The 24,829-nt window shown below is 47.9% G+C and overlaps 1 protein-coding gene across 5 annotated transcripts; it reads left to right on the forward strand.

Annotated features, from left to right (window-relative positions):
• The first annotated feature begins 1,397 nt into the window (after positions 1-1,397).
• LOC102007547 (cystatin-C-like) lies at positions 1,398-24,829 on the forward strand. 5 transcript variants are annotated; one of them, XM_005380977.2, is made up of 5 exons: positions 1,398-1,478; positions 11,951-12,079; positions 22,257-22,501; positions 23,715-23,816; positions 24,492-24,829. In XM_005380977.2, exons 2-5 carry the CDS (start codon positions 12,004-12,006, stop codon positions 24,573-24,575), a joined length of 507 nt encoding a protein of 168 aa, XP_005381034.1. In that variant the 5' UTR covers positions 1,398-1,478; positions 11,951-12,003; the 3' UTR covers positions 24,576-24,829. The 5 variants fall into 5 exon arrangements, with proteins under 5 accessions (XP_005381034.1, XP_013367856.1, XP_005381035.1 ...); XM_013512402.1 differs by having other exon boundaries at positions 1,399-1,478; positions 11,951-12,105; XM_005380978.2 differs by lacking the exons at positions 1,398-1,478; positions 11,951-12,079 and adding an exon at positions 1,506-1,628.

Genomic DNA, 24,829 nt, shown 5'->3' on the forward strand with positions numbered 1-24,829 from the left:
GCAAGAAGAACTCAAGTGACCTTATGAGAAGAACTCAAGTGACCCCCAATGAAGAACTCAAGTGACCTTAGTCACCATCTAGGTCTCTTCCTTGGGATATTGGGGATGGTGGTGAGTGTGCCGAGTCCCTCTGCCCCCCGTGTCTGTCCCTTCTTCCCTCAGTCTAGGGCCTCAGCCACAACCCCCAGGGTGCAGGTTGATCCTTGAGGAACCAGGACCCTGGGCTCTGAGTGAGCTGAAGAGTCACTAGTCACTCAGACCTGGGGTCACTGCAACCCACACACCCCAGAGGGAATCCCAGAGCTCCTGTTACCTTACAAATGTTAATCATTTCACATGTCTGTATGTTATGCAAGGTTTCCACATAAAGAGCTGGAGTGTTGTGTGTGACACGGGTTGAGTCCTTGGAACAGTTAGACCTCTCTCCAGGGACAGAATTCCACATCAAAGTGGTTCACACATTGCCCTGAACCTCCCAATCAACACTGGGATGGGGCTATGTCCCCACCTCCTGACCTGGGGAGCTATGAGGTGGTGACTCCAGGCAGTCAGGGAGGTCACCACCACCATATCATCTCCTGGGCCCTCATCCTGGGGATCCCAGGTCCCTGTGAGTGTCCAGCTCCCCAAAGCCACTGTGCCCAACAGGCTTCCTGATGGTGCTTTGGGTGCAGCTCTAACCAAGCTCCAAGCCAAAGCCAGCACTACATACTGCCTACTGAGTGGACCCTGGGGGTAGAGGTGTCCTGTCCACCTGGATGCCCAGGAGACTCAGCTCCAGCCATCCTGGCTGTACCATGTAGAGTCTCCAAGCAGGACCTGCCTGCTGGACCTTCCTGAGGCCAGCCCAGCCCTGTGAGCAGGTTGATGTGTTAGCCACCAAGCAAGAAGGGTCAGGTGGCCGTGACAAACAGACACCCAGGACCTGCTGCTGGGTGTGAGTGTGCATGTCCTGCAGGACTCCAAGAACAGACTCATCAAGGAGCACGTGGCATCTGGTCAGTGGGCACTGCAGGCCCCCAGTCCTTCTGGGTGTCCTCCAGAACAGCAGGGAGCAGGAATGACCCAGGATGGGTGGAATGCTGCACTGACCACGATGCCCAGCAGAGAGCAGCACGCGCCTGCTCAGGAGCTACAGGCCTGGCCTCTAGTGCAGCCCACTCGGCTGCTAGGCTGGGCCCTGCAGGGATCAACTCTGCCTGCAGGAGGAGCTGTGCGCCCGGAATACCCGGCTCTGTCCCTGCTTCGGGAAGCCGTCTCCTTGGCCCTGTCCTGCAGCCTTTGGCCCAGGAAACACCGGTCATCAGGGAGAGGAGCAAGCGCCAGCAGAGGGCAGCAGCGTCCTGTACCGCAGCTCCTCCCTGCTCCTGCTAGGAGCTGCGCCTACTGGGAGGAGCAGCGGAGCCTGAAGGGGACCCATGGGGACACAGGGACTTCCTTGAAGCAGGTGACAGTGACCCCGTGGAACCCGAGGACAGGTCTGGCTTCTGTTCTCTCCCACGGGTCCCCCCTCCTCCTCTTTCTCTGCTCTGTTTCTCCTCTCCCTTTTCCAGCCAGCTTCCTCCCACTTCCCGTCATGGCTGCAGGACAGAGGCAGTGTCAGGGGACTCCGCTTCCTCCTTCCATCGGTGAGTTCCATCACGTGTCCCTCCAACTGAGGTCACTGCAGGTGAGCACCCTCCCTGTCCCCAGTTCCTGGGCGTCCTCCCCTCTGGTCCCAGCCCTTCTGATCAGAGTTATGCTGGTGGACGGAGGATCCATTGTTTTTTATTTCCAGGGCTCGCTTACTTCCCCTTCTGGTTTGCTTGTGTCTTATTTTAGAAGATTTCGTTAATGTCTGATGACCATGGTCTCATTTCAAAGAGGAGGTGGACAGTGGTCAGGAGCCCTGGTCATGAATAAACCCTGTGGACCATGGGCTCACTGTGACAAGACCTGGGCATGCAGTTCTGCTGTGACCCCTGCACCTTGGTATCTTTAGCTAAGCATCTGCACGGCTTCCCGTTGCCGCTCAGTGGTTTAGGGAAACATCTTCAGCGTTTTACCTAGAAAGGAGGCCTGGCCGCTGGATAGGGTAGGGAGGGCTGGAGGTCCTATGTCCAACTCACTTGGCCTGGCTGTGTTTACACATTCACATATCTCCTGCCTTGCAGAAAGCTAGAGCTCTCAGTGTCCAGGCAAGATCTGTGGCTTAGCAGCTTCTGGTTCAACTTCTTGTCTACCAGGCCTTGCATTATGTTCTTTATCCCCTCACTCCAGAAGTTGAAATGTACGTTGCAAGCCCTGCAGTTTTACTACCTCCTCAGTATGATCCAGACTAGGTGTGTGTTTCCCGTCTTTCATTTCAATGCAGAAAGTGGTTTCATTTCTTATACATATAGCATGCGATTCTAGCAGAGCTTGGTGTCGTGTCTCAGGGCAGTGGGCCTGGCTGGTCCTGGCTGGCCTCACAGGGCATGCTGGCCTTGCTTCTGCTGCTGGGTGGGTCTGGACCTACCTCTGTCTTTCTTCCTCCATGGACCAGAGGCTGCGTGGCTGTGTTCTGGGGCGACAGTGGAATGTGAAAGTCTCTCCCAGCCTTCCCATGTACATCTGTATTTACACACTTACTGTCGGCCAAACCACCATGTGTGGGAAGGGGAGAGAGATCACATCTCTGCTGGGAGCTCTGCAATATCGCAACAAACTGCAGAATACCAGGAGGGCGTTGTCCAGACCATGGCCCAGCCTGCTGTGGATGACCACACCACATGGGCTTTCCCACCTCTGAGGGCTTCCTGCTGTCCCCTAGAGCAGGACCCGAGGGATGGGTCCTCACTGTCCTTGTTGTCTTGCTCAGTTCACAGTAGCTAATAATGCTTTACGTGAATAAAGCATTTACTGACCAAGCAACCTTGGGAAGTGGGCTTGTTTAGCAAATTCAAATGTCTTTTATTCCTGTAGATTACTGAGAGCTTTTAATCTCTTGGGGAGATACTCCCTAGGGGGCCTGCTCAGGGTTCACTGTTTCTCACCATTTGATGTGAGTTCCTTGTGTGCATATCGCTATGAAGCCCCTCGGGACACAGGGCAGTGGGCGGGCGTTGAAAGCCATTAGTGTGGTGTCAAAGAGCCTTATCTTAGCATCTCTCCTGCAGCTGTCACCGCACACCCCAGGCTGGGCCATGCATGAGCACAGACATTTATTTCTCCTGGTCCTCGAAGCTGGGCAGTCTGATATCACAGCGCCTGCTGAGAGGCTTGGTGCTGCATCATTCCAGGGAGGAAGAGCAAAGGAATGGAGGGGACGAGAAGGCGGGGATGAGGTACTTGTCCCTGTGTGAGGAGCCCAGCCTAGACAGTGGCATAGCCCACTCCACACTCCGAACCTCACCACTCACCACTCTCAGGGTCCCAGCTCAACACCGTTGCACGGGGGACTGAGCTTCTGACCTAAGCTCCAAGGCACTCACTCACACTGCAACACCTGGACCCACCCGCCTGCATCCCTGCCTCTGCCTGTGCCAAGCCTGCTGCGTGGGTTCCCACTGCCAGGGCAACATTCTGTGCTTCCTCGCCCTGATCTTCTAACTGGTGCCTTTCTGCCACCTTCTCTGACCTGCTGGATGCCTGCCCACCTCCTCTGTCATGGACAGTGGTGACTAAGGGTCCAGAAAGACCCCTGAGGAGGAATGATGAAACAGGTGCCTGGGGGAAGGCAGGCGGGCAGGGTCTAGGGGTCTCAGTGCTCACCTCCGAGCCCGGCTCCTTCTGCACACGATGCAGGCAAAGGGCACTGATGGGAGGCTGAGGTTTTGCTGCCCCTTCACCCCCATCCTTGCAAACCCTGCCTTTCCTAGAATGTGGAGCAAGGGCATCTGGGCCTGGTGCCCTGAGGATCCTGTGCCCTGTTGCTGTTTGAAGACTGTGGCCTCTGCATTCTAAAACAAGGAGCTGAGATGGAACTGCTCGGTCCTCGATGTGAAGTTAGAAGCCAGAGCCCCCACCCATTTAGGACCGAGGGTTGCAGATTGACACTCGTGGGAATTGGAACTTGTCTCCAGGGGAGAAATCACTGAACGATTTGAGTTTCTTGCTGTGCTGCGTTTCCAAGTGAATGCTTGCATTTTGAAGCTGCAGCTGGTGGCCTCCTTGCCACACCATGCCAGTGGCGGGTGGCCTGGACACAGACAGGCACCTCACGGAAGCTGCCCTGGCTCCAGGTTGTCCTCCAAACCAGAAGTGAGACCACAGCCTCCCAGCATCCGACTCCTCCCTTCTCTAATCCACACTCCCCAGTGCTCACACATTCAATATTTTGCTTCTCTGCTTATAACTTGTATAAAGCGGGAATCCATGAGCCAAGTGTGGCTTCCAAGCTCCACGTGTGCCTGACACGCTGCCCCCAGCCTGATGCCTCCCACACTGATTCTCCAGAACTGTGTCTCCAAGTGCTTTGAGCAACCTGTGCCCTCACAGCTCCTCTGTGGTCCTCTGTCTGGAACCCTGCCTCCTGACCCTCCCTACCCAACACCTCCCTTGAGTCCCAATGCAGGTAAGGCCACCTGCAGGAGTCCCTTTCACTTCCCACTCTGCATCCCTCCTTCCGGGGGTGGGGGCCTCCTCTGTGGTCCCCGGGTCTCAGCACCCTGCAGCCCTGTGATTGCTGCCTGCAGCTTCTGGGGTACCCAGCTCATGCCGGGTGCCATCAGGCATAATTTCCTGAAATAGGGTAGTAACTGGTGGCCAGACATGGGACAAAATCCAACTTGTGTCCAAAGTTTATTTTGCATCATTTCTACATTATTTTAATCCTTTTTCCTTCTTTTTGTGGTGCTGAGCATTGAGCCCAGTATCTTTGGTTTTTTCCTCCCACCCCCTGTCCCTTCTCCCCTTGGGTGATAAGTGTGACACAGGCCTCCCTGGCATCTGGGAAGGGGAAGTCCAGTTAGGGAAGTCTTTGCCTTAGGCCAGTGCTGCAGATTCCCACAGGTCTCTGTCACTTTGGGGATCCCAGGAAAGGAAAGGCTTCAAGACACAGCAGTGCATCCACCCAGGTTTTGACACAGAGGATCATGACAGAGGTTGCGTCTTGGCCACCACATGTCCCAGAGCTCACTCTGGAAGCTTCTGTCAGTGGGGAGGGAAGGAGGCTTGCAATGCCTGGAGCCCGAGGCTGGTCTGCTGGAAACCATTCCTGTCATGGTGCTCAAGTGTGGATGTGAACTTTGCCTCACATCTGGGTGCTGAAGGCTTGATCCCCAGCCCAGGGTGCTAAGGAGGTGCTGGGATGATCAGGAGGTGAAGCCTGAAGGGAAGTCAAGTATTGAGGTGCATCCTTGGAGGGGACACTGGGACATCTACCTCTCTCTGTGCCTCCCAGCTGCCATGAGGGGAGCAGCCTCCCCTTCCAGCCTGGCACCATGATAAGCAGCCTCAGTCCAGCCCCAGAGCAGCAGTCTAGCCCCAGAGAGCCTAGTTCCTGAGGCTGCTGAAACCATCAACTTCTCCTCCACCCAGGTACTTCAAATATTTTGTCCCAATAAAGGAAAGCTGGCCGGCACAACAAAGATAAAATATTAGGAGTGGAGAGTTTGATTCATTTTGATATCTGACCTGAAGCAAAAGTGCTCATCATCATGGTACATGTGACAATGTGTGCACAGTGCATGCATGAGTCTTTAGTTTTGATAGAATTGGATGAAATGGAGCTTCCTGACCTCCCTCATTTGCAGGGCACACAGCTGCATTGCATAAGCACCAGGAGCAAGGAAGGGTGTGTGTGTGTGTGTGTGTGTACAGTGGCATAAATCCCTCACATGGGACCTGCCATCTCACACCTCATCTCATCCTGACAGAGCTGGCAATGCCAGAGAAGACAGGGTGAGGTCATGGCTTGGGTGGTGACACAACCTGAAGAAACACTTGTTTCACGGGAGCTCCTTCTGCAGGTTCCACGAGCTCCTCAGTGCAGTGCGCGTTCCATGGCCACAAGGGCTTGGAAGCTCAGTGCTAGGTGACTGTTCAGTGAGCGCTGTCCATTCAGTCTTAAACTCATCAATCTCAAATCAAGAAAACCGAGGAACCTCCGAGTGCTCCTGAATGGGAGAAAACTGAGGGGGACTCTTCCAGATTTGAAACAACCTGGAAAACTCACACAGCCGTACTTATGTAGAGTTGAGAAAGCAGAAAAAAGATGTTCCACAAAACTGCTTGCATGTTTGGAAGATTGGCCCACCCATCTTTTGTATTTACAGGAAGTGATGGTGTGGAGTCAATATCACCGGACAATGCAAATGATGGTACATTAGCTGGATATGAAAATAGAGGAGGAAGTTACTACAAGGTCGTGCCAGGTTACTGATTAGTAAAACTACTGTGTGAGTAAGTGAAAGTCAGGTGGAATGAGGAAGGAGAAACCTGCCCTCCCACTGGTAGGGCAGGCACGAAAGGGCAGAAGAGGACATGGCCCATCACCAACCGGAAACAGTGCTTCCACACCGTAGCCCTGCATGTCAGTGCAGCCCCGACTTGCTGCTGGTCCCGTGCTCAGGGAGAGGCTTTGCTCCCAGGGCTTTGGGAAGATGCTGGCAGTTGACAGCACCGGGTGGCCTGAGGTCCTTGTCCCTGCTAGCACAGAAGCCTGGGGCTCTGGGCAGGGCTTCTCTGCAGAAGGTCACACAGCTTGATGGGTTTAGTGAAATAGGAGCTGGGGGAACTGGTTGTCCAGGCCTGGCCTTGGCTGTAGCACACACAGCCCTGCTGTCCTCTGAGTCTATGAAAGCTTTGCTCCCAGTCCCTAACAACTTGCTTCCTCTGCTGGGACGATGCAAGTCACAGAGACAGCAGTGCTCTCCCTGCAATCTGAAGAATAGTTTAAATTTGCCATGAAATTCTAAGAAAGAAAAAGCCATATTGTTAAAGTGAGTTTCACTGTCCCTTGACTGGTGTAATATTTTTACATATAATGATGCTAACATACTCAATAGCCATGATTTTCCATCATTATTTAAGTGCTGCATGCTGCTGTGCATTTGTGTCTGTCCTGTGAGGCAGGAGTGGGTGGCAAGTGGGTCTTGGACTCTGAACTCCGATGTGGATCCCATGTACCATGGCCTCCATTCACCCTACCTATCTAAGCACCAGGGGACAGTAGGCTGGTGAGGAGCTGACAGATGTGATGTGCCTGGCTTCCCTTCAACTTATCACTTGTATTTACCCAGGGGCTGCTCTTTTCTTCCTACTCCCAGTTTGCTTGCAGAAGTCAAACATGTTATTTAAATAATATTTTATTTCCTTAAATACATAGTTTAACCAAGGGCATAATTTTACACCTCTTGGAAAATACTATTCAATCCATGTAAGCATTAGGCTTTGCTAGTGTGAAAGCTCTGCTTCTCAGTATCAGACAATGAGTTAAATGAGTTTCACACCATGACCTCACTCAACACATTCTTCCATTTCTGTGTAAGGATTTCAGGAAGCCCTTAGTCATGGTGGGATAGTCAAGATTAAATCCTTACTAATGATTGAGAGGCTTACTAAGGCAGCTCAACCAAGTGCTTAGGAGTGAAAGGCTGAGGAGGATGTCAGGGGTTTGACTCTGAGTCAGGCCTGGATAAAGGCTATAATTTTGGTTGCATGGAGTGGGTCTAAACTGGAGGCCTGGAGAAGATGCTGCCATAGGTGCCAGTGTCTCTCCTGACAAAGTATCATTGTGTTCAGAGGTTTTGAAGTTTCAAAGTTCCAGCCCTATAGCATCTGATTAACACGTGCCCCAGAGGTCACTTTCACTACATTAGTTCCAGGCTGACCTGGAAGTACCAGGCAGACAATCAGACATGGCAGGGAAATGAAGGGCATCCAAACTGGAAAGGAAAAAGAGAAATCCTTATGATTTATGACATTATCTTATGTACAGAAACCCCCGAAGATTCTGTCCACAAGCTATTGGATCAAATAAATTAATTCAGGATTATTGCAGGATACAAAAATCAATATGCAAAAATAAGCAGCATTGCTTTACACCTATAACTAACTGTTTGAAATGAAAATCAGGGAGGCAATACTATTTCCAAAAGCCACAAAAATAAAATATACAGGAATAAATACAACCAAAGAGAAGTAAAGTTTTTTATAATGAAAACTAAAAAATGTTGATGAAAAAATTGAAGAGGATAAAAAAATATGAAAAGATATCCCACGTGCATGGATTGGAAGAATCAAGGTTTTCAAAATATTGATATTAACTCAAGAAGTCTACAGATTCAATTTCTTTCACGATATCAATGACATTCTTCTCAGAAGTAGAAAATATAATCCTAAAATTTGTATGGAAATTGACACATATGTGTACAAACACACACACACATACACACATTAGTCAAAGCAATATTCAGCAAAAACAAAAAGCAGGAAGCATGATATTGATATGGAAACAGACATACAGACCAATACAGTAGAATGGAGAGTCTAAAATTAAACCCATGCATGTACAGATCCTTAATTTTCAACAAGGCTGCTATACTGAATGAGCATTTTCACTCTTGTTTACTGCAGCTATAGTCACAACAGCCAGGAAATGTAAAAAGAAAACCAAGTGTTCCTTAACTGATGAATAGATGAAAACGTGGCATGTATATAATCAGAATGCTACTTAGCTATAGAAGAAAAATGAAATTATAGCATTTGTAACAACATACGTAGAACTGGAATTCATTATTAAGTGAAAGAAGCCAGGTGCAGAAAGGCAGTTAACACCTTATCTCTTTCCCATGTGGAATCCTAAAATTTGATCTCAGAGCCGTTGAGAGCAGAAGAGTACTGACCAGAGACCTAGGGTATGGAAGAGGATGGAGAGATGAGGAAAATTTAATCAGTGTGCACTACATTATAGTTAGTCCTTGTAGTTAAATAATGAAGTAACTAGTAAGTAATAAGTTATAGTTAGATAGCTGAAAGTTCTGGCATGCTATTACATAGTACAGTGATTATAGATCATATCTCTATACTGTACATTCAAGAAACTAGAGGAAAGAATTTTGAACGTTCTCCCTATAAAAGAATGATAGGTGTTGTTTTTGTCAATGTGTGCTTAAAATAATAATTTCACATATTTATAGGATACTGTGTGATATTTTGAAACATAAAATGTGTGCTGGTCAAATTTAAATGATGGTAGATCCATCACCTCAATCATTCCTGATTTCTTTGCCCTGAGGACACTCCCAGTTCTCTCTTCTGGCTACTTCTGCCTGTACAGTTAGACTTCCCAATACATGTAAGTGTCCTTATTTCCATTCACATCAGGCTACCGAATTCATGACCCATGAGTAGGGACAGGCACTCCTCTCTTATGGAGAGTTCACCTGTGGGTTTGTAATGGTGGTTTCACTTTTCATTGTAGTTGTGGGTGAGAAAGTCAGTCCATGGCACAAACCCAGACTCTTCACGTTGAAGACTTCCCAGGAATGTGTGATAGTTTGAGGAAAAACATAATGGTATCTCATGAAAGGGGTTTGCTAATGGATGACTCCAGTGGAGCCATGAAGACCAAAGCCCAGTGGATTCCACACTTGATCTTAGCCAAAAGGTTGAGAAGTGAGGCAGTAGATTCCAGAAAAATTTCCCCCATTGTTCATAAAATGGACTGTGTTGAGTGACGAGGGAGACCCTGAAGGTGTCTTTTAGTTTGGTTTTGGATTCTACTAAGAAAGTAGTTTCTCCCATTTGCCCTTGGAGAGACCACCATCTGCTGGATATTTTCGGGGTCCAAAACATCCTCAAGTCCTTCCAGAAAAAATAAAACCAGCAAGTATTAAACCTTTTTGCCAAAGGGAGTCCTACTTATGGGTTGCATTATGGAATGGATCCCAAATGTTTTACCGAAATAACCATAAATATCATAATGATCTAATCAGGAATGATGAATTACTACCCAGTGAGGTGACCTAAATAACTGGTGGAATGAATTTATTTTTTCCTTTATGGCACAATGCCCTGTGCACAAAATGTCTACCTCACCTACACAGCCATCCCCCAGAATTACAGAAACAAGGATTTACTGGAGCACTTTCATCAAGGGGAAAACACTCAAGTAATTTTCATGCATTAGAAGTTCCTAGGACAAGGCTATTCTAGAAGTACTTTTGCCCCACGGGCTGGCTTTAAACAAGCCACCTCGGGGACGTGCACACCACTGCCATCTTCTCACTGCAAACACACTTTCCCGTCATCCACAGGCTAGCTGCTGAGGTTTCTGCTCGGGTGGCTTTCTCCCTGAGTTGTTGTGAGCAGCTGCCAGGCCCTCTCCCTGATCCAATCCAACATCGCCGGCTTACAGAGGATGCCACCTCTGTCTGCCCTCCCTGATCACCTGGCTTTTGCCTCGAGGGATGTAGAGATGGCCTGGGCCAGCTGCTCAGAGGGAGTAACAGCACCAGCCTCAGGTACTGTGAGAAGTTGGCAAGGATAAAGCAGAGTGGCCACAGGAGGTGCTCGGTGAGCAGGGGCGGTGCCCTCACCAGGGCAGTGGTTCTTATTGCTGCACAGTCAGTCCCACAATACCTCTGGGTTCGCCTTCTGCAGCACAAGTCCTCATGCTGGCTCTGCAGAGGTACTTAGCACTGAACTGACTTAGTTCCACACCTTTGTATCTCATGCTGCAACCAATTCTGGCATGGAGGAGGGTCTTCCTATACAGCTGTCCATGCAATTTAATTTTAAATCTCACAGTTGAGGAGAAACTGGAGAATTACTGAGGGTGTTGGTTTCACTTATTGCCTGATGAGCAATGTGTAACATGATAGTGGGAAAAGGCTGTATTTTATGAGTAAAGTTATGGTGCTTTCTGCCTCATTCAAACACATATTTTAAGTTGTTCAAGTAGAAAATCAACTGGTATGAAAGCGAAGAGCAGGACTTGGCATATAACAAGCTGTCCATTGTTACTTTAATAAGCGATTTAGGGGAAAAATTAGAAATCTCTTATTAAGAACATTTCAAATGTCCTTCTAAAGTCAGACATGATGATATAAGACATTCATCCTCCTCAGAAGGGTTGTCAGGGTGATGTTCATGAATGTTTTCCTGATCAGCAGAGAGGAGTCACAGTCACATATACAATGCCCATTCTGCTGTGGTGCCAGCCTTCGAAAACAAGGGAAAACCTGATTAAACCTTCCTGCTTCACTTGCTTTTGGCTGACTTCTAAAATCACCACTCTGGGAGGTCATATGGTTAATGTATTCTGGATTTCTGGTATGGTCCTAAAAGCACCGACTTGAGGGAGATATAAAGCACATAATTTTTACAGCACTTTCTCTGGAATCAGAAAGCTGAGGGTTTGATGTAGGCTCCTCCCATTCCCAGGACAGCCAGCCCTGAATTCTTGGTGCTGGGTGGTGGGGGAGGAAGCAGGGGAGAATGTAATGATGGAGCCGACCTGCAGCTGCTTCAAGGACTAAGTGCTTACCTCAGCTTCCCCAATTCCCTTTCTTATCATAATCCCCACCTGTCTTCTCTTCAAGTTTTAAGTGATGATTTATGAACACACTTTAAGATATTTTGAGACAGGATCTACCCTTACACAAGACATGGAGGAATCCCCAGTGTGTGTGGCATGACTAGGAGGAAGCCTCATGCTGTGTGGATCTGTCCAAGGCCTTCTGGGGCCATGAAAACACAGGGGGACACAGCAGGGGTCGAGAGAGCTGGGGTCTGGTGAGAGACTGCAAAGCGGCTAAGGGAATGTTGGCAGGGAAATTACTTTCATGTAGTCCAGCTTTTTAATTTGTTACTTTATGGGCTGTACATTTTTCATCTAGAAAGTAATTGATAGGTCTGATTTCTGGACATGTAATTTTATATTTTTCTAAGACTTCTATGGTTTTTGATGCTTAAATCTGTCATCTATTTTGTGTGTGTGTGTATGTAAATGAGGCTTACATCAAGTTTCTTTTTCTTCTTTTAGAGGCCCACCTCCAGCACCTTTGAGTGCCCATCAACTGATGAAACATAAATAAAATGTGGTGCCTCCATACAAGGGAATATTTTTCAGAAGTAAATCAGGAAGGAAATTCTGGTCTATGCTACAACATGGGTGAGATTTGAAGACATTATGCTAAGGTAACAGAAGCCAGTGATAGACGGTCACATATTATATACTTTCATACAGATGGAATATTTAGAATAAGCAAATTCAGACAGACAAAATGTAAATTTGTGTATACCTGGTGTCTTAGTTACTTTTCTCATCCCTGAAATACCATACCCAGCATCCACAAGTTGAAGGGGTAGAGGTTTATTTCAGCTCACATAATTTTTGAGGTTTCAGTCCTGACTTCCACGTTTCCCTTCAGGCTATACACCTATTGGTGGGGGCCACTCACATCCAAGGGTGGGCCTTCCCAGTATCCATACCAGAACTGTGCTAAACCAGTCAGTGGACTACTTTAGTTATCACACACCCTCATTCTATGCTTACATATGCCAGATCTAAGCCCCTCCAAAAAGCCCCACCTATGAGCACATGAGGCTTTTGAGGGACATCTAGACACAAGCCATAACACCTGGGATTGGGAGTGGAGTTACTGGGAATGGACAGTGACTGTAAATGGACTCTAGAGTCTTTTATGGGAGGATTGAAAATTTCCAAAAATTAGATTTTTTAACAGTGGTACAACTCTGCTCATACTACAGACCCTTATGCTACACTTTAAATGGGAAGACTGTGTATTAATTGAATCATACCTCAATAAAGCTTTAAAAAATCTTACAGAGATTTTGGTAGGAACTAAAACTGCAATTTGGTGAGAGTTGACATTGTTACTACATTAAATCTTCCAATCTATGAACATGGTGTATTTCTCTACTTTTTAAGTCCTATTTAATTCTTTTATAATGCTTGTTCCAGTAAATTTTGTTTATACTAAGGTATTTATTGTACTTGAAGCTATTGTAAATGATACTGTGGTTTTAATCCTGGTTTGTACATTATGCATATTTCTTCTTATTATGTGACTGGCTTTGCTCACCATTTAGTTTTAGGAAGTTGATTTATTTATGTATGTCCTGACCTATTTATTTATAATTCCTTAGGATTTTCTACATAGGTAATCATATTACCTTGAACTGGAAATCAGTTTGGAGATTCCTCAGAAAACTAGGTCTAGAGGTCCCACTCAACCCAGGTATCCCCCTGCTGGGTATTTTCCCAGAAGATCTAAAAACATCATATCACAGCTATATATGTGCACCTATGTTCATAGGAGCACAATTTGTAATTGTAATTTATGGAGACTGTTGTGCACAAGGTCATGAAAGATACTGGTTTGTGTTTTCTTCTCACATAGTTTGGTCTTATTTTGGTCTCATGAAATCTATAAAGAAGTGTTTTCTCCTCTTTTATCTTCTGGAAGAGATAGCATAACACTTATTTTTAAAAGTTTTGGTAGAACTCTTAAGTGTCTTAATCACTGTTCTCATTACTCATACATAAAAGATCATATCACATAAAAGATCATAAAAGATCATATATATATGTGCACCTATGTTCATAGGAGCACAATTTGTAATTGCTAAATTGTGGAAGCAACCCAAATGTCCATCCACCAAGGATTGGATAAGAAAATTGTGGTACTTTTATATAATGGAATATTACACAGCTATAAAGAAAGATAAACTTGAGGCTTTTATAGGTAAATGGTCACAACTAGAGACCATACTCATAAGTGAAATAAATCAGACATGCATGTGCAAGCACCACATTGTTTCACTAGTGTAAAACTGGGAAGAGGTGGGAACTTGAGGTGGTTTGATTTCTTCTTCTCATAGCTCTGTACCTCTTTAGCTTTCTCTTTTCTTCCCTTGCTTTACTTCCTTTACAGTTGAGTAAATGAGAAGAGACTTCCTTGCCTTTATCTCCACCTCAAGGAAAGGTTGTTTGTGTTCACTTCTAAGCATGATGCTAGTGGTAAATTTTTGGTAGATGCTGTTTTTGTGTTAAGTATTTTCCTCTCTACACCTTTGCTGAGAGTTTTCACTAAGAATGGTTCTTAGATTTTGTCTTTTTCATGCATTAGCTGCTGTGATCATGGGACTTTAATTTGTGGGCCTGTTAATATTGTTTGTCATATTGACTGATTTTCAAATGTTGAGTCATAGCTACACAAGATCAATGACAGGAGCTCATAATGTAGTTACTGCTAAGCATGTGCTACTGTTTTATGGAGACTGTTGTGCACAAGGTCATGAAAGATACTGGTTTGTGTTTTCTTCTCACATAGTTTGGTCTTATTTTTGTCTCATGAAATCTATAAAGAAGTGTTTCCTCCTCTTTTATCTTCTGGAAGAGATAGCATAACACTTATTTTTAAAAGTTTTGGTAGAATTCTTAAGAGTCTTAATCACTGTTCTCATTACTGGTACATAATACCCGACAGCTACACATGAAAGTAGGAGAGGTTTATTTTGACTCAGGTTTTTAGTCCACAGTTTGCCTGCTCCAAGGCAGGATGGCCTGGTTGAAGAGCCTGGGCAGGGGAGAGCTGCTCATGGTATAGTGACTAGAAAACAGGGAGGACCCAAGGAGGAAGTCATGACCTTCCTGGTCACTCCCACAGTGACCTCCCCCCTGGCCAGGCCCCTGCAGCTCAGCCATAAGCCCCTGTAATCCAGACACCTTCCAGAAGCCCCACCTAAGATTGCACGAGGCTTTATAGACATCTGGGTATAAGCCTGAGCAGTGAGTGAGGCAACCTGGAGATTTTTAGGAGGCTTTTAAGTTATGAATTCAGTCGCTTTAATTGTATTACAATTGCGATTTTCTGTTTTCTGTTAGTTGGGCTTTCTTGGTTTGTGGTGTTTGAAAGAGTGGTGCCCTACTTCTAAACAGATAATCTTATGAGCGGAAGTCACGAAACTCACTTATTTCACTTGCAGCGGATGCAGATCCTTGGTCCTAGTTCCTCTTTCAGTTCTGACACTGATGACCGTGTCACCTGGGTTTTGTCTTTGTCACGCTTTGTAGAAGTTTAAGAATTTTGTTATTTTTTTGTGAAGAAGCAGGCTTTTCTCTTTTTTTCTTTTAAAGAGAATAGAAAACAATAACAAAATAACAACAACAAAGACAAAAATAAAACAACACAAAAACAATGGAAACGAGCGCCGGGGATATAGCTCAGTGGCACAAGTACCTGCCTGGCAAGCACAAAGTCCTGAGTTCAATTCCCAGTACCAAAAAACAAAACAAGAAAACAATAAAAGTGGCACAGGATTTCAAAACAAAATGATAGGAATTAACAAATGAACAGTGGTTGTTATAGTACATACTCTTATCTTCAAAGAAGTTGCTCAGATTACCGCATGTAAGAATGCAATTGGAATGCAGTGAAAGCAGTGCCAAGAGGGAACTTCTTACTTTTAAATGTTTATCTTAGACAAGAATTAAGATCCAGGGTCAATAATAATAATAATGCTAATAATAATATAAAGTCCCATTTGAAGATATTAGAAAAACAGGAACAAAATTAATATAAATGAAGAAAGAAAGCAATAAAAAATTAAAAATAGGAAAACAAGTGAGAAAATCAATAAGAGAAAAGCCTAAACAAGATGGTAGGAATTCAACAGCGGTTGTTTAAGTTTTTCTTTTATTGATTTTCTCAACTGTTTTCCTATTTTTAATTTTTTGTTACTTCTTTTCTTCATATATTAATTTTGTTCCTGCTTTTCTAATTTCTTCAAATGGGACTTTATATTATTATTAGCATTATTATTATTATTGACCCTGGATCTTAATTATTGTCTAAGATAAACATTTAAAAATAAAAAGTTCTTTTTGGCATGGCTTTCACTACATTCCACATATTTGATATGCTGTATTTTAATTTTATTGTTTTGTGCATTTTTATTTCCTGTAGTTTCTCTCTTTGACTCACAGAGTATCACAAGATTTGGAGATTTTCCTGCTTCCCTTGTGTTACTGATTTCTAGTTTCATTCTTTTCTCTTCAGAGAAGACATAGCCTATATGATTTTTGAGAATGCATACTTGCTGAGGCTGGTTTCTTGGTCACTCATGTCCTATCCAGGTGTATATGCCATAATGCTTGAAAACATCATGTGAGCTCTGCATGCTTCAGGGAGGGTTCTGTGCACATCACTCAGACACCGCTAGTGGATCGTGCCGGCTGGGTGTTCTATAGCCTTGCTGCATACTCTCTACCACACCTGTCAGTCAGTGATGGAAAGCTATTTAAATCCTCCTTATAATTGAAGATTGTGAATTTCTCATTTCATTTTCTTTCTTTCTTTCTTTCCTTTCCTTTTCCTTTTTCCTTTTTTGTTTTCCTTTCCTTTCTTTTTTTTTTTTTTTTTTTTGGTATCAGGAATTGAACTCGCAACCCCGCACTTGTCAGGTAGGTGCTGTGCCGATGAGCTAAACCCCCAGCCCTTTTTTGGTCTTTCTGAGACAGGGTTTTGCTATACAGTTCAGGCTGGCCTTCAACTAAATCTGGAGCCCAGGCTGGCCTCAAACTTGCAACGACCCTCCTGCCTTAACCTCCTGAGTGCTGGGATTACAGGTGTGCACCACCATGCCCAGCTTCTCCTTTCATTTCTGAAACATTTTATTCTCTTGTTTTTGTTTTTTTTTTTTTTTTTTTTTTTTTTCTGGTTTTTCTCCGGTACTGGGAACCGAACTCACGACCTTGCGCTTGCCAGGCAGGCACTTTTGCCGCTGAGCTAAATCCCCAGCCCCATTTTATTCTCTTGTTTTGAGGCACTGGTGTTTGGTACACTCTCATTTAAGAGTAAGTCTTACTGGTGGGTTGATTATTTATTTTAATATTCTTGCAAAGTTCCTGGAATCTGCTATTTGTGTCCTCTTGTGCTTTAAGGTCCTGTCCAGTGCATGATTCTGCATACAGTAAGCAGTTCATTCACTTCACACCTCACTTTCTTTCAAATGGAACCCCCTGGAATCCGATAGACTGAGCAGAGGTCTTGTCCCTGAGCTCTGGATCACCAGAACAATTTGAGAACACAGGGTGCTTCCCACAGTGCCCCAGCTTCAGAAGCTGCCATCGCTGTCTTCCTTCAAAGAAATGGGACTGATGCCCTGTTCAGGCCTCCGCCCTCGCTAAGTGGCTCACTCTCATGGATGCAGTCCAAGGAAGTTGAGCTTTGAGGCTACAGGAAACAGGTTAAATGGTGTGTAACCCCTTCGGCTGGGCTGTGCCCAGTGTTATTCAGCCCTGACCTTTGATGCAACATCTCAGGTCCAGGCAACAGAAGGCTCTTTGTGCTCCATGGTCCTTCAGCCAATGGCTCAGAGAGAGCAGAGCTTGTCTAACTCTGAGTCCTGCTCTTTTGGTCCTCTTCCTTTCCTTGCCTGGTTTGCTCCTCCAGACTGTGTCCCACGCAAGAAATTGTCACTTGCCTAAGGAGGGTACTTCAGGAAGGAAGGCAAAGATGGGCCTGTTCTGAGCTGTGTGGTGCAAGAGGGGAGTCAGGGAGACTGGGTGTTTAGTCTGAGGCCACACAGGTTCTCACTACACATCTTGGCCCCAGTCTTGAACACAGGAGTCTCTTTCCTACCATGTAGGGCTGAGAACCCTGGGCCAGATAGTGTCCCTGTTGCATAGCAGTGGGAAACGAGGCACCATCTGCTCCTGGAAGTTTACCCTAGACCCTTTCCTCTGGGGAAGGACTCTTCTTGCTGAGTGTGTCGCTGGGCTGTGGGGACCAGCCTGTTCCCTGGGACATAACAGGTTGTTAGCCAAGGTCCATCACAGAGCAGAAGGAGGATGTTGGTATGGTTTGTATCTGAAATGTCCTCCATGGTCTCCAGTGTTCAGAGGCAGGGATTTTGGAAGGTGTCTGGATCATGGGTAACTACACTCATTAGTGAATTAATCCACCACTAGGAGATGGGGCCTGGTTGGGATTTCCCTGGGGCATGACCTGCCTTGTCCATGGCCCCTCCCTTCTTCCTATCTGCCTGCTTCACAGTGAGGCTCCCATCTGGGAAAATGCTCAGACTCACCCACAGGCTCTCAGGACTGTGCCTCATGCTTCTCTTTCTGTTTGGAGACCAAATGCTGTGGAGCTGTTATGTTGCCTGCATCTCATGTGCCCAGAATTGCAATTCATTTCCTTGACAGCAGCAGAGCTCATTGGGCATCTACTCCTCAGAGGTGGTGAGAAGTTAAGGCACCAAGGCTCATGGCAGCAGCTAGGAAACCAGGTGACTTTCTGTGTCCTTTGGTGGAGATAACAAGGGAACTGTCTGTCTCTCCTTTTCTCCTTGTTTGTATCTTGCTCCAGCACCTGGACAGTGATGATTCCTGGACAGCAGGGATTTCAGGCAGGCAGATCAGGGATGCTGCAGGTCCAGGGCAAGGAACCCACTAAGCAGTGACCCATAGATCACTATTCAATGAGACCTTCTTCACTGTAATAGCCAGAGAGGCACAGACAGGAGGACAGTAGTGGAGGCTTCACATTGCACTAAACCTAGCAGTCTGGATAAGATAAAAGGGGCAGAAAGAGGCTTGTTTCTCTCATCTGTTGTTGTTTTTGCTGTCTTCTGGCCCCACAAACTGTTGCCCCTCTGCTATGTGCCACCCTGTCTCAGAACCAGCCAATTATGCATTGAAACCTCTACAAACTGCAAGCCAAGTAAACACTTCCTTCTTTAAATTGGGTGTCAGATATTTTGTCTCAGCAATAAAAGAGAAGTAACTGAGACTGGATGTAAGAAAGTTCATGCACAGGATTCAGCCTTTCAGACTGATTGGCTTTCCTCACTTCATGATGGGACTTTAAGTTTTCTCCAAGTCGGCCCAGGACTTGGAAGTTCATTTCCTTTTGCTCTGAACAACGCTCCACTGTCTGGATGTGCCCAGTACCCCACAGCCCTGACTGAAGGACACACTGGCTGCTGGCACGTTGTCGCCAATTTGGATGACTGTGTAGTAGGAATCAAAGTGGATGTAACTCTACGGGTCTTTTCAGAAAATGTCAAGAGCTGAATTGATGGACCTTAGGGTGAGTGTTTGCTTAGCTGTTTAGAATCCACCAAACTCTCTTCCCCAAGGCTGAAGCAGGAGGATCCTTGCAATTTCGAGATCAGCATGGGCTACAAAGTGAGCTCAAGGCCAGCTTGAACTGCATAGCAAGACCCTGTCTCAAAAAGACCAAAAAAAAAAACCTCTCTTCCCCAGAGGCTTCTCCCTTCCCTTCCCCAGCACTGATGAGTTCCTGCTGCTCCGCATCCTCTCTAGCACTGAGGGTGTCAGCATCTGGACTCCAGCCATGCTAGCAGAGGTGATGTCTCACATTACACATCCCGGTTGTTCACCTTTTGTGTCCTGTTGACAGTAGGAAGGGACCCATTCTCAGGTACTCACCTCCACCTAGAGGTCTTTTTTGCTTAAGATCTGTGCCCCATTGTTTGAGTTTATTTCCGTCATGTGCAGTTTGAAGCTTTCTTTGTTTTGAGCAAAGCTTTCTTTGTTTTGGCAGTTGTGCATTTTGCAAACATTCCCCCTTCTGTGTGTGATCTAATAACTCTCTTCACCCTGTGTTCTGCAAAGAGGTTCCCCATTTGATTGAGGCCCAGCTCATGGGTTCTGGTTTTCCTGGGCCAGGCTTTTGAGGCTGCATCTAAGACATCTGCACCATGCCTCAGCTTATCCAGGTGTCTTCCTGTTGTCTCCTAGGAGCTACGGAGTTCTGCATGGCACGTTGGGCCAGTGCCTGATCCTGAGTTAGATGTGTGAAGGGAGTCAGGTCTAGGTTTGGATTCCCTTTCCACATCAACTGTACCAGCCCCGTGTGTGGAGAGGCTGCTCCTCTCGTGGAATGGCCTCTGCTCCTCTGCACAGACCTATCGAACATGCTGTGTGGATCACAGCTTTATTTCATCCACCCCCACCTGTATGCCTCACTGCCCTTCTTCTTACTGCATTAGCTACAACCCCCAGTGTGATCTTGCATCACACGAATGGAGGGGACATTCCCGCCTTGTGTCTGTTCTTAGAGGGAAGCTTCTAAATCACCCTCGATGAGTGTGATGTGCCTGTGAGTTTCTGAGATATTCTTCATCAAAGACATCTTTACCCAGGTCCCTCTCTGTAATGTGCTGGGAGTTTTTGTCATGGAGGGTGTTGTTCTTTTTCAGGTGCTCCAGCTCTGTCTATGGATATGACCATGTGAGTTTTCCTTCTTGTGTTGCTCATGTGATGGTTCATATTGATTTTCAAACCCTGAACTAGCTTTTCTCAGCTGTGAGAAATTCCACCCGGTTTACATGGACATGTCATTGGTTTTGCTGCCTTTTTTTTTTTTTTTTTTTTTGGTTTTGGTTTTTCTCCGGTACCGGGAACCGAACTCACGACCTTGCGCTTGCGAGGCAGGCGCTTTTGCCGCTGAGCTAAATCCCCAGCTCCTTTGCTGCCTTTTAAAATGAAGAATTCTAGCACATGCGACAAACGTGTCATTCTATGAGAGGGGCTCACCAGATTTTGTTCATTCTCAGTAAAATGTCCGCATACAACAGATGTGACCAGGCTGAGGCATCCGAATATGAAATAGTTCTCATGCAGATGCAGCCACAAGCCCATGTGTGCCTAAAGGACTCAGGTCAACAACACAGGCTCTGTAGAAATGAAGCACAGAGGAAGCCCATGCTCCTCAGCTCTTGGTTTTGCCAGACCAAGACTGGAAACAGGGTCACAGGTGACCACACACAAACCCACACGGACCAGAAAGCTCTCATCGTCCTTGCCCAAGTGCCAGGCTTTCCTATGCTGCTCACAGGCCACAGACAGTGTGATGTCAGCTGCTCTTACAGGCTCTATGGCGTTCAGCATGGTAGAGGTGCATGAAGTCCTCTTGACCTCACCAGCTGCCTTAGCTTCTGATCAGACGTCCAGCCTGGCCTCATGCTGTGCAGTCAGGGGCTGACTTCTCTCTGCTGTGAAATCTCAGATGTCTCTCGTGCTGACCCAGCACCATTTCATCTACATTGGGAATCTGTTCTGCAGTGTGGGTACCTGCTGGGTACCAGGTAAGGGTCCAGAGACCTGGAAAAGCCAACCACTATCACCCTAGAGTCACTGTTCTGGGTTACTCTGAGTCAGAGAGGGTGGGTTTAGAGGAGAAAGGATCCAGCTCTCGGTCCCTAGTCCTTGCTCTCCTTCCAGTGGAGCCCCTGTGCATCCCTGATATGAAGACTTTTCACCAGTCCCCAAATTCCTTCCCTGAAGCTGGGCCTCAACCACCACCACACAGGGTCATGGGTGCTAGAAATTGGGACAGTCTTCTTGGGCATCTGCTTTGCAAGTCACAAGTGTTCATATTTGAAAACCACACACACACACACACACACACACACACACACACACTCAGTATAAAGCCCCTCATTAAGAGTCATCCTGTATCATGAAATGACATTTGGTGTAAAGGTTAAGTAGACATTTTAACCTTTATTTGTAAAGGTTAAAAGTACCTCACCTGTACTTTTTACTTTTCTAATATGTCTACCAGAAGTTTGAGGCCACACATGGTTGGTGTCCCAGCTCTGTGGGGGCCATGCCAGGTGTCCCTTCCAGGCTCAGCCACCTGTGCCTGTTCTGTCCTGGAACACCTGGCTGGTAGTAGTTCTTAGGAGATCTGTTGATTGACTGACAGATCACAAGTCCTTAAGGAGAACCCCTGTCCTTTCCCTAGTAGAGGGGAGTGACTCATACTTGGCAGAGAAGTTCCTCAGGACAGGACAAGGCCTGGGCTTCCCAGCACCTCTGGAGTCCCCTTCCTCCTCCCAGGAGTCACGCCCTTGACCTCAAAGGCCCCTGACCTCAGAGCCCCTGGGAAGCCAAGAGTGCTCTGGCCCCTTTCCTGTGGAAGTAGAGTTCTGCATCACAGGATTTAGTTCCTAGAGAGTTGTAGAGAACAGAGAACAAAGCCTCGAGCAGCTGAGGAGGGGGACATTTCAGGAGGTCAGAGGAGCAGGAGTGGGGGAGGGCACTGGAGGATAAGGAGGGAGGAAGGAGAAAACCTCCAGCCTGGAGCAGAGAGGGACATAGTGGCCAACGTTGGAGAAACCAGCAGAGGGGAGGGGCCAGCAGGAAAGGAGGGGCTGGGTTTCGAGCTGGACAGGTGGGAGGGAAGGGACTGGGGCCTCAGAGGATAAAGTAGGGCAGCCCAGGGCAGCACTGTGGCCTCTGGATTGCTGCCCTCTGCATCCTATAGCTCCAACTTTGTGTCCTGCAGACATGGCCTCATCGCTGCGTGTCCCTCTGCTGCTCCTGGCTGCAGTGGTCTTGGACCTGGCCATGACCCCCATGGCATTGGAGTTCCATCAGAAGAGCCCTCACCTACCTGGAGGCCTGCAAGATGTGGACATTAATGATAAAGGTGTGCAGCAAGCAGTGGACTTTGCCCTCCGTGAGTACAACAATGACAACAAAGACCTGAACCTCAGCCGCTTGGTGCAGGTGGTGCGTGCCCGTGAGCAGGTGCGTGGTCACCAGGGCTGAGGCGGGCTACCCAGGAAATGCTGTCCTTCTGCACGCCCTGCGGCTCCCCTTCCTCTGCTCCCTACCCCTGTCCTCACTGGGGCTGTATTGTCTACTCTACAGCCCTGACCTGGTTGAGCGAGCCCAACCAGGATGCACACCCCTGTGCCTCTCACCCAAGCCTCATCCCTGGTGTTGTTCTGTCCCTGCAGCCTGTCCTGAGTGTGTCTCTCAGTCAGTGCAAGGGAAGCCTGGGCTGGGTCCTGGTGGGCATAATGGATGAGACTTGTCCTTCGACCTCATTCTTACACCAGCGGGCAGAGGGACCAGGTGCCAGACAAGGATCAGGGGTTCCCTGGTTAATGCTGACCATCTCCTGGCCTAGGATCTGGAGAACTGGGAACCAAATAACCCCATAGCAGGGACAGGGATCCTGCACCTGTTCCCTTCTCTGCAGACCTCCAAGGCCTGTGCTTGAGCTTCTGGTTCTGCCACTACCTCAGGTGTGCAGAGCAGGCAAAGCAGGAGCAGAGGCCATCCTGGATCCTGCACCTGTCCCTCTTGTGGTCACCCTTGGTCACGAGGCTCTGCTCTTTGCTCCCCATAAAGCATGAGGCTGTGTATGGATTTGGGTGGATGCTTCCATGACATCACACACTGAATCCCCAAGGACAGTAGAAGAGTCCAGGGCATCTCTCCTGGGAGCCTCAAAGGTCCCTGTGGGCAGCAGGGAGCCCCCTGCTTGTGAGCCGGGAAGAGGAGTCCTGTGTGTAGGAGATCAGGTCCCTGAGGGATCAGCTGTGCTTAGTCCTCAGGCCTCAGCTCTCCTGCACCAGCATCCAGGGCGTCCTGTTGGTCACAGAGCCTGCTGGGGTGGACCCCCCCTGCCTCCTGGACAGGGAGTGCTGGCTCAGTGCCTGGGCTGCTCCCCAAGCTGGCCTCCCTCCCAAGGCCCAGATCAGAGGGTGCAGCCCAGGCTCCTACCTGCCCGTTCCGTTTCTGTCTTGCTCTTGTGCACAAGACACCTCCTTGAAGCTCCTTGGAAGGGAACAAGTTGAATGCAGGGCAGGGCCATCCCACAAGTATATCTGGCACAGAGTGGGCTGGGATGGGTTTGGCCTGAGCCCTGGTAAACACAGTGAGTCCCGCACAGCCAGTATCTGCAGCAGTGAGGTGGACGGAGTGCTGAGAGAGTCCTGCTCTTCTTCCCTAGGTGGTGGGCGGCATGAACTACTACTTGGACTTGGAGATCGGCAGAACCACATGTGCCAAGGAGCAGTCCACCCAGGAGGAGTGTTCCCTCAGTGAGGAGCCGGTATGAGCTTGAAGTGGGCAGGGGCAACACAAGTACTGGGGCAGTGTGTGTATGTGTGTGTGTGTGTGTGTGTGTGTGTAGCAGAGCAGGGCTGTGCACACAGTTGATTGGGGTGCTGAGTGGGATCCTAGGAAGTGGGGTGCTGCAAGGCAGCCCCTGAATACGGGGTGTGCTAGCTGGACAGGAGGGGCAGCAGCAGGGTTGGTGAGGAGGGAGAGGGCTCTGGGAGTCCCCGCCTCGTCCCTGCTAGATCCAGGCTGAGCAGGTCAGGCCTGAGGAGGCCAAGACCCTGTGGTGCCCTCAGCCTCAGCCCCTCCTGACAGCCAGATCCTGGGAGGTGACACTCTGCGCAGAGTCCCTGTCTCCCTGCCCACTCCAGCTCTCTCGGGGTCCCCAGGCCTGATTCTCCCCTGGGTGCCTCTCCGTGCTGCCCTGGGCTGAGGTGGAGGCACTAGAGCGATGAGCACTTGCCCTACCTGTGCCCCATGGGCTCCTAGCCCTGTGTAGCTGCTCCCTGCAGGCCGTGGGGGATGAAGACCTGCGATCCCTGAGCTGGGGACTGCACCATGTGGGGACTTCCCCTCCACCACTTCTCCTCCTCTCTTATGTTCATGGCCAGGCGTCCTCCCTCTCTCCTGAAGTCTCACTCACTGTCTCTCTCTCTTCCTTTGGCAGGCCCAGCTCTGCTCCTTTGTGGTCCACTCCAGGGCCTGGGAGGACTACATGGCTGTGATAAGCACTACCTGTCACAGTGCCTGAGGTTCTGCTTTGATCAGGACACAGCGACCACCCCTTACCCGTGTCCCCTGCAGTGTCTCAAACCATGTGATGGAGCCCAGCCCTGGTGCAGTCTGCTTGGTGCCTAAGCGCGCAGGCTCCAATACAGCAGAAGCTTCAAGGTAACGTGGACACCCTAGGCCTGTCCCCTCCTCCTTTCTCCTGCGCTTCTCAACTACACCTCTGGGGGCGCACACAGCCGCCCCTTCCTTGTTCAATAAAAACCTGCAGCAGCT

The sequence above is a fragment of the Chinchilla lanigera genome, unplaced genomic scaffold (genome assembly GCF_000276665.1).
Source record: "Chinchilla lanigera isolate Chin_1 unplaced genomic scaffold, ChiLan1.0 scaffold00014, whole genome shotgun sequence".
NCBI lineage: Eukaryota > Metazoa > Chordata > Mammalia > Rodentia > Chinchillidae > Chinchilla > Chinchilla lanigera.